Below are 13,663 nucleotides of genomic sequence, written 5' to 3'. Positions count from 1 at the left end.
ATAAATGACATTTTTGTTTTTACTCAAAAAGTGTAAAGCACTAAAAAATTAAAAAATTTTACAATTGATTGAACAAAAATTAAACGATATCACAAAGAAGGATATATGTAATTTTATTAAAATATAATTGTAAGTATGTAACACCCTTACCGAATAATGTCTCATTGAAATTAATGTAGGACGCAAAACCTTCCTTGTCCCTAGTACCGCCGTAGCTTAGCTCCATTATTAAACTGGGACTTAATACCTTACTAATATTCCTTGGCAAATTGTCCTCCAAAAGAGCTAAGCATATTGAAACCTGGAAAATATAGATTTAGATGTAAGGGAGAAAAATGAGAGCACACAAATAAACGTACCGAGTTCACAAAACACAAAAGTTTAATTTATGAAATATATATAATTACCTTCTGTTTTGAAATAGGTTTTCTAACTCGAACTAGTATCTCAGATTTTAAGCAATCTGCATGAAACTTTCCCAAAAGTTGTCTTTCTATTGCAGGTAGTACATATGTCGGAACGAGCCGAATCGGACGACTATAGCATATAAATATATAAATGAAAAAAAAAATAACTTTGCTGTTTTTTAGTTTTTTTTTTGGCTTCTTTGACATAGTAATGGTTAAATATTTTAGAATTACGGTTAAAATATCATCAAAATCGGACGACTATAACTTAAAGCTTCCATGGAAACAATAAAAATATTACATTTTTTTTTTTAAATGTAACATTTATATTTGCAATTTTCTTTTTTTTTATTCTTTTTGACTTATTAATAATTTGGCAGTCAGAATTACGCTTTTAATTTTATTAAAATCGAAAAACGATAACATATAGCTGCTATGGAACTATCGAATAATTGAGCTGCAAATCATCATAACTTCAAGTTTTTAAACATATACGCAAGTAAATCATAAGTTTTATGTTTTTAAGAATGTTTGAAAAGGTTGCTTCCTTTCTTGTTTTAAATTAGTCCAGTTTTTGTTCATGTTTTTTCGATTGTTATAAGTGTTTTTAAATTGAATAAGTACACTTCATATATTGTTTTAATTAATCCAGTGTTCCAGTATTGGAACTCCTTTTTCTTTATAGTTTGTTTATATCAACACTGTACTTACTTGAAAATTTCAAAGGCAGCGATTTTAATTGTTATTTAAAACGCAGCACACGAGATTGTCTCCAAGAAAATCAAAACGCGAAGTGGCGGGAAATGCAAAAGAACTGAAAAAGACCGCGCGTTTTCTTGCATTTTTCCTTTTGTTCTTGTCGTTTACAGTGACGGAGGAAAGTATAGCACCGGCAAATGTAAAACAATGATTCAAAACAAAATTACGCTTTGGAAAGAAATCATGTAATCGTGTATATATTATTACCTAAAATTAAAATATATAAAAAACTGCTTCAAATTAATAATTTTCTAATATAATATAAAATACATTCAATATTATTATTAATAAAATTAAATATTAATATTTATTACAGAATTAATTTTAGGAAAATTTTAACAAGTCATTTACCACCAACCTAACAAAGCGTTCAGATATTTTTTTAAAGATAAAATGTGAATATATTTCCCATTTTTTTGTCCATTCCAAAACAAGACTTTTTTAAGCGAAGTTTTCGTTGAAAAACACGATCTCAAAAATATCGGACGATCGGCAGCGTTCGGGTTTCAGTTTTTGTTTACATTGCAATAGAAGGTTTTTTTATGATTTATAGTAGAAGCGACGATTTCACAAAAACTCTTGAGAATGCATAAACAATGCTTCTTTATAGCTTCTTACATTCTTTTTCGCTTGCAAAGCATGCATGATAGAAGCTTTTTTTATGGAACGCGCTCTTTAACTTGCAATGCAGTTCAGCTGCATAATACAAGTTCGAATCGAACCGTAAGGAAATTAATTTTTTCCTTATTTTATCTACGTGCCATCACTGAAAAAGTCACTCAAGAGAGCGGCAGAGCAAATAGCGCCTCTATTAATAACTACTCGTCCATAATGAATTCACTTATGTTGTTGACGCACAGCGTTTTTGGTTTTTGTTATTGCTTGTAGTTCTTATGCCATCTTTTCACACAGTCCATCCGTTGAAATTAGAATTTTCAACAAATGTGAAACTCCGATTTCCGCAGAGCACATCAACCTTCAACCTTTCGATTTCAGCTGATCTGAACAGCTGTAGCTCGTTAAAACGTAAACAAAGTCAACAGGTCAACCATCTTTGTTCATGTTTTCATAAGCCACAGCTGTTCAGATCAACTGAAATCGGATGGTGGAAGGTTGATGTGCTCTATGGAAATCCGAGTTTGGACTGCGTTGGAACAGGGCTGCATTGCAAAAACATAGACTAACTATCGCATAAATTAGTCCATCAAAGTCCGTCAAATTTTAACGGCGGGCTAACTGGGAAGTTTTTGGAACGGCAAAACCTTATGGACCTTCAACGGATGGCGGAAGGTGGATGGATCTCTGCGAAAATAGGCTATTAGACATCGATTTTTTCCCAATCTCTACCTACCTATGCAAAACCTATGTGCACTAATTTACCTTCCTTTTTGCCAACAGTAGTACCTTCTCTAGTGGCAACATTTTGCACGGGTATAAGAAGTACTTTCCTTTCGATTATAATACTTTTTCCGATATGTGTTTATGAGTAAGCCGAAGCACCGTTGTTCTGTGTCTTGAAAAGTAATCAAACCAAAAGCATCAACCTCAAATCAAAAAATTGCCCGCCCAAATTTTAGTGTGCATCCACTCTCCCCAAAAAGTAAAATGTTTTATTATTGAATTAAATAAAAAAGATAGTTTAAAAAAAAAAAAATAACCTGAATGTAGCACTGTAATGGCTGATTTCAAAAAATTATTTAGGTTCCTAAGCCAAATTGTTCTATATCCCAGTCCTACTGAGCCCGTCCAAGCAAAACGGTTGAGATTTTTGATGGATGGTGGACTTATGTATGTTCCCACAGAGCCACCTTCCTCCATCCACCGTCCATCAAAAATCATAGTGGCGTACGCAGAATCACAAATCTAATAAGTTAGCTTGTTAGATTTGTGAATGATCCATCTTCCAGATAAAGTTATGAAATTATTTTCGATTTTCAGGCGTGTATTTTTTAAGAATTAATTTATGTTGTCGGATCTTCAGATAAAAAAAAATTGGCTTAAAAAGGGTAAAAACGTTTTTTCCACGTTAAAAAAAATAGTACCATACAACAAATTTGGAGTATAATTTTTTGAATCAAGGAGCTAATTTTAAAATTAGGGTGACTATTAAAAACATAATAACATAAATGAAAGGCATTACATGAAAAGCAAGAATGGAAACAAACTTCGGTAAGCCGAAGTTATATACCCTTGCAGCAGCTATTGCAAAAATTAAATTTTCTTGAAAACATTGAAATTATGATTTACTTGCGTATATGTTTAAAAACATTAAAGCTATGATGATTTGCAGCTCAATTATTCGATAGTTCCTAGGGCAGCTACATTATATCGTTTTCGTCAAATTATTAATAAGTCAACAAGAATTTAAAAAAAAATTACAAAATAGAAAAAGTGTTAAATTAAAAAAAAAAAAATTATATACTTTTATGTTCTCATCGAAGTTTTATGTAATAGTCGTTTGATTTGAATGACATTTAAGCCGTAATTCTAAAATACTAAACCATTACTATTGACGAAGAACAAAAAAAAATTAAAAAACAGCAAACTTATAAAAACGCATATAACTGTATATATGTTATTAAATATAAATAATAATATAAATATAAAATCCAAATTCAAAATTGGTTTTATTTTTAAAATTGTAAGATATTGTTTATTTTTTGCTTTTATCAAGATTAAAATTGATGGCTAGCTTTTTACGAATAACTACGAATAATTTTTAAATTTGTTTTTGAAAACATATTTATAATTTTTTTTAATCATCCCTTGTTCTTTTACTACATCTTTTACTCCTTTTATATATTTAGTGCTTGCCAGGTATGCACTCCAAACGCAACGAATACGGTTTGGAGTCATTGCCAGTGTGTCTTAGCTGACGGAGTAGAGCGCGGAATTCTGACTGCAAATCGTATGATTCCTGGCCCTAGTATTCAGGTATGCGAGAACGATAAGGTTGTCATTGATGTGGAGAACCACATGGAGGGAATGGAAGTAACTATTCACTGGCACGGTATATGGCAACGTGGTTCACAGTATTACGACGGTGTACCCTTCGTTACTCAGTGTCCCATTCAGCAAGGTAATACCTTCCGTTATCAATGGACAGGCAACGCCGGGACACATTTTTGGCACGCTCATACAGGTCTACAGAAACTAGATGGACTTTACGGTAGCGTCGTCGTTCGCCAACCACCATCAAGAGACCCAAATTCTCACTTATATGATTTTGATTTAACAACTCATATCATGCTTATCAGTGACTGGTTGCACGAAGATGCTGCAGAGCGGTATCCTGGACGCCTGGCAGTAAACACAGGCCAAGATCCAGAATCAATGCTGATCAATGGCAAGGGCCAGTTTCGCGACCCAAACACTGGCTTCATGACTAATACTCCATTAGAAATATTCACAATTACACCAGGCCGTCGATACCGCTTTCGGATGATAAATGCATTTGCTTCAGTATGTCCAGCACAAGTGACGATTGAGGGGCACGGCATGACAGTAATAGCAACCGATGGTGAGCCTGTGCATCCTGTTGATGTCAACACAATCATTTCATTTTCAGGTATGTAGCGTTTAAAATTAATATTTACGAATTTTGAAAAAATATTTAATAATACAAAAAAAACATAAATATTTATTACTTTTGAGATATATGAGCTAAAAATAATAATAATAAAAATAATTATATTCTTGTGGAGACCGAGGTTGGCTTTATTCGAAATAAAATGCCATTCGCAGTGTTTGGGAATTATTATTTTGTATTTAGGTAAGGTGAAACATATTTGCATATATTGCAGGTAAAGGTGCCAAAAATCTCAATATTTGGGTAAAAAAAAATAAAAACGGGATATTTTATTTTAAAAGAATAATGTTGAAACTAAAGCAAAAACCAGCACTGCCACCACCATGCTAAATTAATAATTAATGTTTGTTAAAATGTAAAATCGAAATCAATCAACTATTAGGTAAGGTAAGAGGTCCATCATATTTTACAAAGTATTCAGGGTGGCCCACAAAAAATTTGCGTTTAAAATGGTTAGAAAGAAAAGGGAGGATATACTCCAAGAAGACGTGAGGATTTTCGGATCTCAAATGTGGAAATTCTATTTATTTACGTAACCACCGAGGTAAATATGACCTTCATCTCAAAATTTGATTTTTCGATAAAAATGGATATCTTCCACCAAGCGCTTTTCGGTCCATTGCATTTTGTGGCATTAATTAATAACTTAAGAACAACGTAACATTTTCGGTATCTGTTTTTTATTTTATATTAAGAATTTATATATTTTTTTATTTATTGTAAACAAATTGGTAAAATATTACAAAAACAAGAAAGGAAGCAAACTTCGGCAAGCCGAAGTTCATATACCCTTGCAGCTATTGCAAGAATAAAATATTTTTGAAAACATTAAAATTATGATTTACTTGCGTATATGTTTAAAAACATTGAAGCTATGATGATTTGCAGCTCAATTATTAGATAGTTATTTTATATATTTGTATTATTTCTATGGGAGCTGGTTGATATAGTCGTCCGATTTTATTGAAATTTAAACCGTAATTCTAAAATATTTAACCATTACTATAAGTCGAAGAACTAAAAAGAAAATTAAAAAACAGCAAAGTTATAATTTTTTTTGTATTTTTTCCGATTGTTCCTAAGGGAGCTATATGATATAGTCGTCTGATTTTGATGAAATTAAACCGTAATTCTGAATTATTTAACCATTACTATATGTCGAAGAACTAAAAAAAAATTAAAAAAAACAGCAAAGTTATATTTTTTTTTCATTTATATATTTGTATGCTATAGTAGTCCGATCCGTCTCGTTCCGACTTTTATACTACCTGCAATAGACAGACAACTTTTGGGTAAGTTTCATGCAGATAGCTTTAAAACTGAGAGACTAGTTTGCGTAGAAACGGACGGACAAGTGGACGACTATAGCATATAGCTCCCATAGGAACAATCGGAAAAATAAATGAAAAAAAATTATAACTTTGCTGTTTTTTAATTTTTTGTTTAGTTCTTCGACATTTAGTAATGGTTAAATATTTCTGAATTACGGTTTAAATTTCATCAAAATCGGACGACTATAGCATATAGCTCCCATAGGAACAATTTGAAAAATATATGAAAAAAAATTATAGCTTTGGTGTTTTTTAATTTTTTGTTTAGTTCTTCGACATTTAGTAATGGTTAAAAACTTCCGAACTACGGTTTAAATTTCATCAAAATCGGACGACTATAGCATATAGCTCCCATAGGAACAATCATAAAAAAAATAAAAAAAATTATAACTTTGTTGTTTTTCATTTTTTTTTTTAGTTCTTCGAGATATAATAATGGTTAAATATTTCAGAGTTATGGTTTAAATTTCATCAAAATCGGACGACTATAGCATATAGCTCGCATAGGAACCAATCATATAGCTGCCATAGGAACTATCGAATAATTAAGCTGCAAATCATCATAGCTTCAATGTTTTTAAACATACACGCAAGTAAATCATAATTTAAACGTTTTAAAGAGTATTTAGTTTTTGAAATAGCTGCAAGGGTATATAAACTTCGGCTTGCCGAAGTTTGCTTCCTTTCTTGTTTAAGATGTCAAAGTTTGTTTCCTTTGTCTAAGTTTTTTTAAACAAATGCAGGAGTAGTGTTCATAAAAGTGTACAAAAAATTGAAAATATTGAAATTTATAACATCGTTTTAATTAATATGATAATATTGGACTTAATTATACTCATTTTTCAGCAGAATATCTCTTGAACTTCTGAAAAGATTATATTTGACCTAATTTTCCTCCAAATCGCCAAATTGCAAGATAGTCTGTTTTTTTGCGATCAATACTTTTGTGATGTATAGGATCACCCAACCGCTCTCAACAGCTTAGTTTAATAGTAACCTTTAAGTGCGAGCTTAGCCAAGAATAAAAGAGTTACGTTTCTTTTGGGCTTAGGCCATTTTTGAGAAAATTTGTAATACATGCATAAATTTTTTAAAATTGAAATTGCCTCATCTTTTTAGGAACACGTTCCACGAATTGACCCTTTCATAATGGCAATTTTGGCAGTAAGCCAATGTCATTTTGGGCCCTAAAAACTTATATACCACTAATGGGACTGAAATTCAAAAAATTTAACTAAATTTGATTTAATTGACACTTTTTGTAATTTTAACTTTGAGGATAAATAAACGATTGGACAGCGCTCGATTTATGTTGCACCCATGCTATACATGTAATGTAAGGGTTCAAGAAAGATAGAAAAATGTATTTGTTAAAAACAACGAAGTTGTTATTTATTCCTATTAAATTTCGTAATTGTATGTAACATGTAACATTTAACGCATATTAACGCATATTAAGAACAATAAAAAAAATCACTGTTAGCAGACGTATATTTAATTGCTTTCTCGTTAAAGTTGTCGATATTTTATTCGGATAAAACACCTTTACGGTCGAAACTATCTATAAAACAGCAAGGTCCCCAATTTTAAACAATATATTAAATAAAATAACTGTTTAAAGTTATTTTCACAGCCGCTGTGTGTTTTGTTTTTGTTTGCGGGTTCTGCTTCTATCAAACATCTAACGCATACAGTGCACCGGTACCCACACACTAACACAGTTTATTTTTCAAGTGCACTCTTAAAATTCACAATTCAATAACTGTAATCTAAAACTACACTGCAAAACAAAAATATAAACGCGTTACAAAATAAGCATATAAACACGTTACAAAACAAACATATAAACCCGTTTCAAAACATAAATAAAAACACTTTACAAAACTAAACAAAATAAAATAAATAACCAATGCCTCCTCATACTACGGCGCAGCCGAGTAAGCGCACCCGTACAGCTTGGCTTGCCAGTGAACGCCTTTCGGCCGCCCCCTCGCCCCAACTGTTGGAGCTTCTTAAGAATCATCTTCAAGAGCAAACCAACCAAATCGCGACACATGTCCATGAAGCGGAAAAACGCATACTCTCCAGTATTGAAAGGCGGATGGACATGATCGCCGGAGATGTCAAGAAGATGGGCTGACGAAACATAGGCCTAGAACGCGAGGTACTTGATCTTCGCTCTGAACGGGATACGGTGGGTGAGCGGGTCGACCAGCTGAATCAGGAGATGGCTACCTTGCATGCATTGGGTGAAAAAATGTGTGGACTAGAAGCGAAGCTGTCGGCTCAAAACATTACCATCATCTCTTACGACGTGCGTATGCATGGTGTGCCATATGCCGTAAAACACAAAACACCCTCGTCGGCCGTTGATTATTATCAAATTTGAAAACGTCCACGAGAAGATATCACTGTTTACTAAAATTGGGTTGAACCGGCGCTTGCAGCTTTAGGGCTTCGGATCAGAAGCTCTCTAAAGAAAATTACAAAATATTTAAAGATGAGATACAAATGAAGAAGCGTCGACTGCTCTCTGCTATATTTACACGTCGCGGTTTTGTGCATGTTCGTTGCACTGGTAAAGAGGACGTTCACTGCGTCGAGACGATAGAAGAGCTTTCTTTGATGCACGCCGATCCTCTCACCACCTCTTCAAATACTGCTTATACTCACGCTTCGGTGGGGAGAGAGACCACCTCATCTGCAGATGATAGCTTTCGCACTTGATTACTTTGAATATACTCTCTTCGAATCTCTAGTTAAGATACCTTTATTATCTTCTTCTGTTCTTTGAAAACATTTTTAAAAATCCAAAAATTGAGCTTGCGCCCCAAATATGCCTGGTAGCTTGATAAAAGTAATTTGCAATTTCAAAAATGGCTTAAAATTGCTCATATCAATGCACAAAGCTTATTAAATAATTTATGAGTTATGGTCAATTTTATTTAGACAAATTTGGATGTCATAAATGTGTCAGAAACCTGGTTTACGTCTGAAAAATGCGACTCGTCAATTATGTGTGATACCTATGATGTTTATCGTGCTAGTCATGCGGGTAATGTCGCGATCTATGTTAATAAAAACTGAAAAGTAAAACAAAGTCGAAATATTCAAATGATAGTCCAATAGAATTTTTACTAGTGCAAATATCTGGCATATGTAATACGAAAATCTATCGACCGAACTGTACAATACCATACGAATTCGTCCCTGATTCCATTGCGGATTTATGTTGAGATTATCCTAGCAGGTGACTTTAATAGCCACCTCTTAAAGGAAAATAATCTACTTGAGGATTTTGAGTCTATAGGTATTTTTCCTTTAAAAGTAACGATACCCACACATTTTAGCAACACCTATGATACCCTTGTTGACCTATTCCTCATTAATGGCCCAAACAAGATTTTACTTTATGACCAGGAACCAGCTTCATCAAAACATGACCTTATATTTCGTACTTTTGACCTTAATTTAAATATTGAGACTATAAAAATATTGACTATCGAGCTCTGGAACTTGAATTAAATGTATGTGACCATAAAATACACTTTTAAGAAGTTTGTGCCACTAAAAAATAAAGTCACAAAGTGAAGGAATAACCCTTGGTTTAATAAAGTAATTAAAAACCTTATTTATGTACTTTAAATGTAAGCGATACCGTACTGACGATTTTCATAAACAGTTTAAGTTGGCTAGAGAAACGGTGAACAAGAAGATAAGCTCAACTAAAAGGGATCATTATAAAAACTAATTTAAAAACTGTCCCTCCATGAAACATAAATGGAAATAATTGAATATCTTAGGAATAGGTAAAGCTACACAAAAAACTGATCAAACTGTCAATGTTGAAGAACTTAACTACAAGTTTTTACCCATCGATGTACCTGAGGATTCTTGTAACCTGAATTCCAGAATACACTGTGATAATAGTTTTAGCTTTATGTGCGTAAGTCAATGTGATGTACTTGCTTGTACTCTTAAAATAAAGCTCAGTACTGAAGGTCTAGACAATATTAGCTTAAAATTTTTAAAAATAAGACAACAGTTTGTTTTGCGATACATAACCTTCATCTTTAACTCTTCTTTAACTTCTTCTTCTTTTCCATCCTACCTTTTATTTATTGAAAACTTTATGTATGTACAGATTTAATGTTTCCCAGAAAGCAATTCCTTACTGCACAATAAACAGTCAGGGTTTCGTAAAAGAAGAAGTTGTATCACTGCCATAACTGACATTGTAGAGGATATTCGCCAGAAAATCGACAAAAATTACGTTACTCTCCTGGCTCTTCTTGATCATAGCAAGGCCTTCGATTCTGTAAATCAAAACATTCTTAGTACTAAACTAAGAAATTTTTTCAAATTTTCAAGTCAGGTCCGATTTGTCCAACAGACTTCAAGCCGTATCCGCGGGAAATTATATTTCCAATTTTAAGCATGTGTCAAGAGGAACTCCACAGATATCCGTACTAGGCCACCTGTTGTTCGCAATCTATGTAAACGATTTACCCAGTGTCCTGTCCGAATGTGAAATGCATTAAATCTATGTTAGCAGTCCAGTTAAAGAAATAAGTGTGTGTGTCAGTAGAAGCAATAGAATTTTATCTGTAATTAAGAAAAGGGCCAAATAAAATGACTTGGGGATAAACCCAAAAAAATCTAAATGTATTGTCATCGGCAATAGACCCGTTGTTACTTCAACTCTACAGAATTGAGTTATAAACAGTACACCTATTGAATACGTAGAACTCGCAGTAAATTTGGGAATTACATTCAGTAACACATTGTCTTGGAGCAAACACATAGGAACAGCAACCGGGCGAACGTATGGCGTGCTACGTAAACTTTCCGATACTTAATAATTCCTGCCAGTAGATACAAAACTGGTAATCGCCAAAGCCATCCTCGTTCCTACACTTTTGTACGGTGCTGAAATATTTTGTCATTGCTCGCGAGATATGAGTAAAATAACATTAGCATTTAACTTAATTGTTCGGTGTTTTTAATTTAAATAGATTTGAACACGTATAACACCTGACTAATAAGATCCTTGACCTTAATTTAAACTCATGGATTAAATATAAATCAATAAACTTATAAAAAATTGTGACCAGCCACGAACCAATGTGTCTAAGCAGCAAGCTAATTCCTGCAATATCTCAAGGAACTAATAACTATATATTCCCTCGCAGTCGATCTCTCTGTTTGGAGAGGCAGCTCTACGACAATGCAATCCGATATTGGAACAGTCTATCACACTAACTTAAAACAATTAAGAGCGCAGCTCTATTTAAAAAAACAAGAAAGGAAACAAACTTCGGCAAACCGAAGTTCATATACCCTTGCAGCTATTGCAAGAATTAAATATTTTTGAAAACTTTTTTTTTATTTATTTTTTCGATTGTTTCTATGGGAGCTATATGCTATAGTCGTCCGATCCGGCTCGTTCCGACTTATATACTACCTGCAATAGAAAGACATCTTTTGGGAAAGTTTCATGCAGATAGCTTTAAAACTGAGAGCCTAGTTTGCGTAGAAACGGACGAACAGACGGACGGACAGACGGACATGGCTAGATCGACTCGCCTAGTGATACTGATGAAGAATATATATACTCTATAGGGTCGGAAATGTCTCCTTTACTGCGTTGCAAACTTCTGACTGAAATTATAATACCCTCTGTAAGGGTATAAAAAGTAAAAAAAATGTAGAAATACAAATAATAAATTCAAATAAGATAGTTTATATATGTTAGTCTTAAGTCAATAATGTTTATATTTAATTTTTGTATAGTATGTATAATGACAAGTGCCTTTAGAATAAGCATATGCTTGTACCGCTGAGCTATAATATTGAATAAAATTCAAAAAATTAAATCAAAATATATTTTTGATCCGCATAACTAGACGATTTGATATAGCCGTTTCCATTTCTTTTTCTATACCGTTCAAAAGATTTTGCCTTTAAGAATTTGCAATCTTCTCTTGTGGGAAAAATTTTTAAATTTCGCTGTTCCCTTTTTTTTGTAATTTAAGTGTTTATATTGTTTTTATAGTATTAATAACATATTTCTATATATTTGCCAAATATTTGTCATACTGACAATACGGTTCTATGCCGCTTTTCGTGCAGTGAATATTTAATAAGAAAAAAAGCAAATGTTGACAAACCGAAGTTTATATACCCTTGAAACTATTGCAAAAATTAAATATTCGTTAACACATCTAAATTTAGAATTATATGTGTATTCAATCTGGAGTTCTATGTTGAAGACGAAAGCCAAACTGGAATTCCGGTATTGCACTGGTGACATTCTCGTAGGTGAGCAGCCTGTTCAGGATCAGTCTTTCCATGATTTTTCCCAGGGATGGTAGAAGACTAATCGACCTGTAAGGGTCCACGTCAATCGGCGATTTTCCAGGTTTTGGGATCATAATTATATTCGCCGATTTCCACGCTTTCGGAAAGTATCCGACAGTTAGTACGCTGTTGAATAGCGACACCAGGAACTGCAAGGCCTGATCCGGTAACAGTCGAATCGTTCTGTTGTCCAAAAGGTCTTCACCGCGAGTTTTGTTTGGTTTGGTGAAAGTTTTTCATCTCTGTCAGTGAGACAGGGCTAGCAGACAGGCTCATTTGGAATGGAGATTCCAAGAACTCTTCAACTGTTTCACGTATGCTTTCAGGCGAATAGTCGAATAGAAATCATCGCTTCAGATTGAGAAGTGTCACAATTCTGGGAGGAAGCTGGAGGGGTCTCCGTATTTTGGCGATTTCTGGGTGAAGCTATCTCAGCAGCCTGGTTTATCATACGCATGAAAAGGCTGATGGCGTTGTCAATGTCAGAAGGTTCCTGGATGTCTAAGTTTACCTCGTTCAGCTGCTCTAGGTAGGCTTTGAAAGCGTTTATATTAGCCCCTCTAACCAGGAGTCGTGTACGCTGTGGTTTTTTCACAGGTGTGGCATGGCAGTATGGAGTGTGGTCCGAGGGGAGATCATGGAGCGTCCTTACTTGTAGCCTGTCTGAAGCGTATCCATTGGTTATGAAAAAGTCAAGCGCTGTCGGTGTTATCAGGGGGTTATACGAGTTAAAAGTGGGTTCACCTGTGGCAAGTACCTGGTAATGCCCATTTGCAACTGCTTACCCCTGCTACATGCTCGTGAGTTTCCCCACCATGCATGTTTGGCATTAGAGTCTCCGCCAGCAATAAATTTGCCTCCAAAACTGTCCAGCAAGGATTCAAATTCTGATTGAAGCCATCATTCTCCTGGAGGTAGATATATCTCCGCTGTGTGACATTCCTTTGTGCCACTACATTTACCACAAACAGGGTCAAGGACACAGTAGTTTTTAGAGTGCCCAAAAATTTGGCATCTTTGACATTCAAGCAATTTCTTTCTCCCAAGCTGTGTTATTTTTAGGGACTCTGCTACAATCGCAGCCTGCTTGAGGCTAACAAAACAAATTTTCTCTACTTTTATAGTTAATTATATCTTCGTTATCGCCCTCGTTCACCTGAATGTTCTTCCAATTGGCGTTTATGGGGCAGTATATGTTTAGAACCTCGAAGCCGTTG

At 34.0% G+C, this 13,663-nt stretch overlaps 1 protein-coding gene across 5 annotated transcripts in view; it reads left to right on the top strand.

Annotated features, from left to right (window-relative positions):
- Positions 1-13,663, top strand: part of LOC108140390 (laccase-5) — a 65,219-nt gene that overhangs the window by 27,733 nt on the left and 23,823 nt on the right. For all 5 annotated transcript variants that reach the window (XM_017263134.2, XM_017263126.2, XM_017263118.2 and 2 more), the window contains exon 3: positions 3,974-4,734. In XM_017263134.2, the coding sequence (XP_017118623.1) occupies positions 3,974-4,734 (761 nt within the window). The remainder of the gene's footprint in view (positions 1-3,973; positions 4,735-13,663) is intronic.

Source organism: Drosophila elegans, unplaced genomic scaffold (assembly GCF_018152505.1).
Source record: "Drosophila elegans isolate 14027-0461.03 unplaced genomic scaffold, ASM1815250v1 contig_536, whole genome shotgun sequence".
Lineage (NCBI taxonomy): Eukaryota > Metazoa > Arthropoda > Insecta > Diptera > Drosophilidae > Drosophila > Drosophila elegans.
Note: the sequence above shows the minus strand (reverse complement) of the source record. Positions and strands in the feature narration are given on the sequence as shown.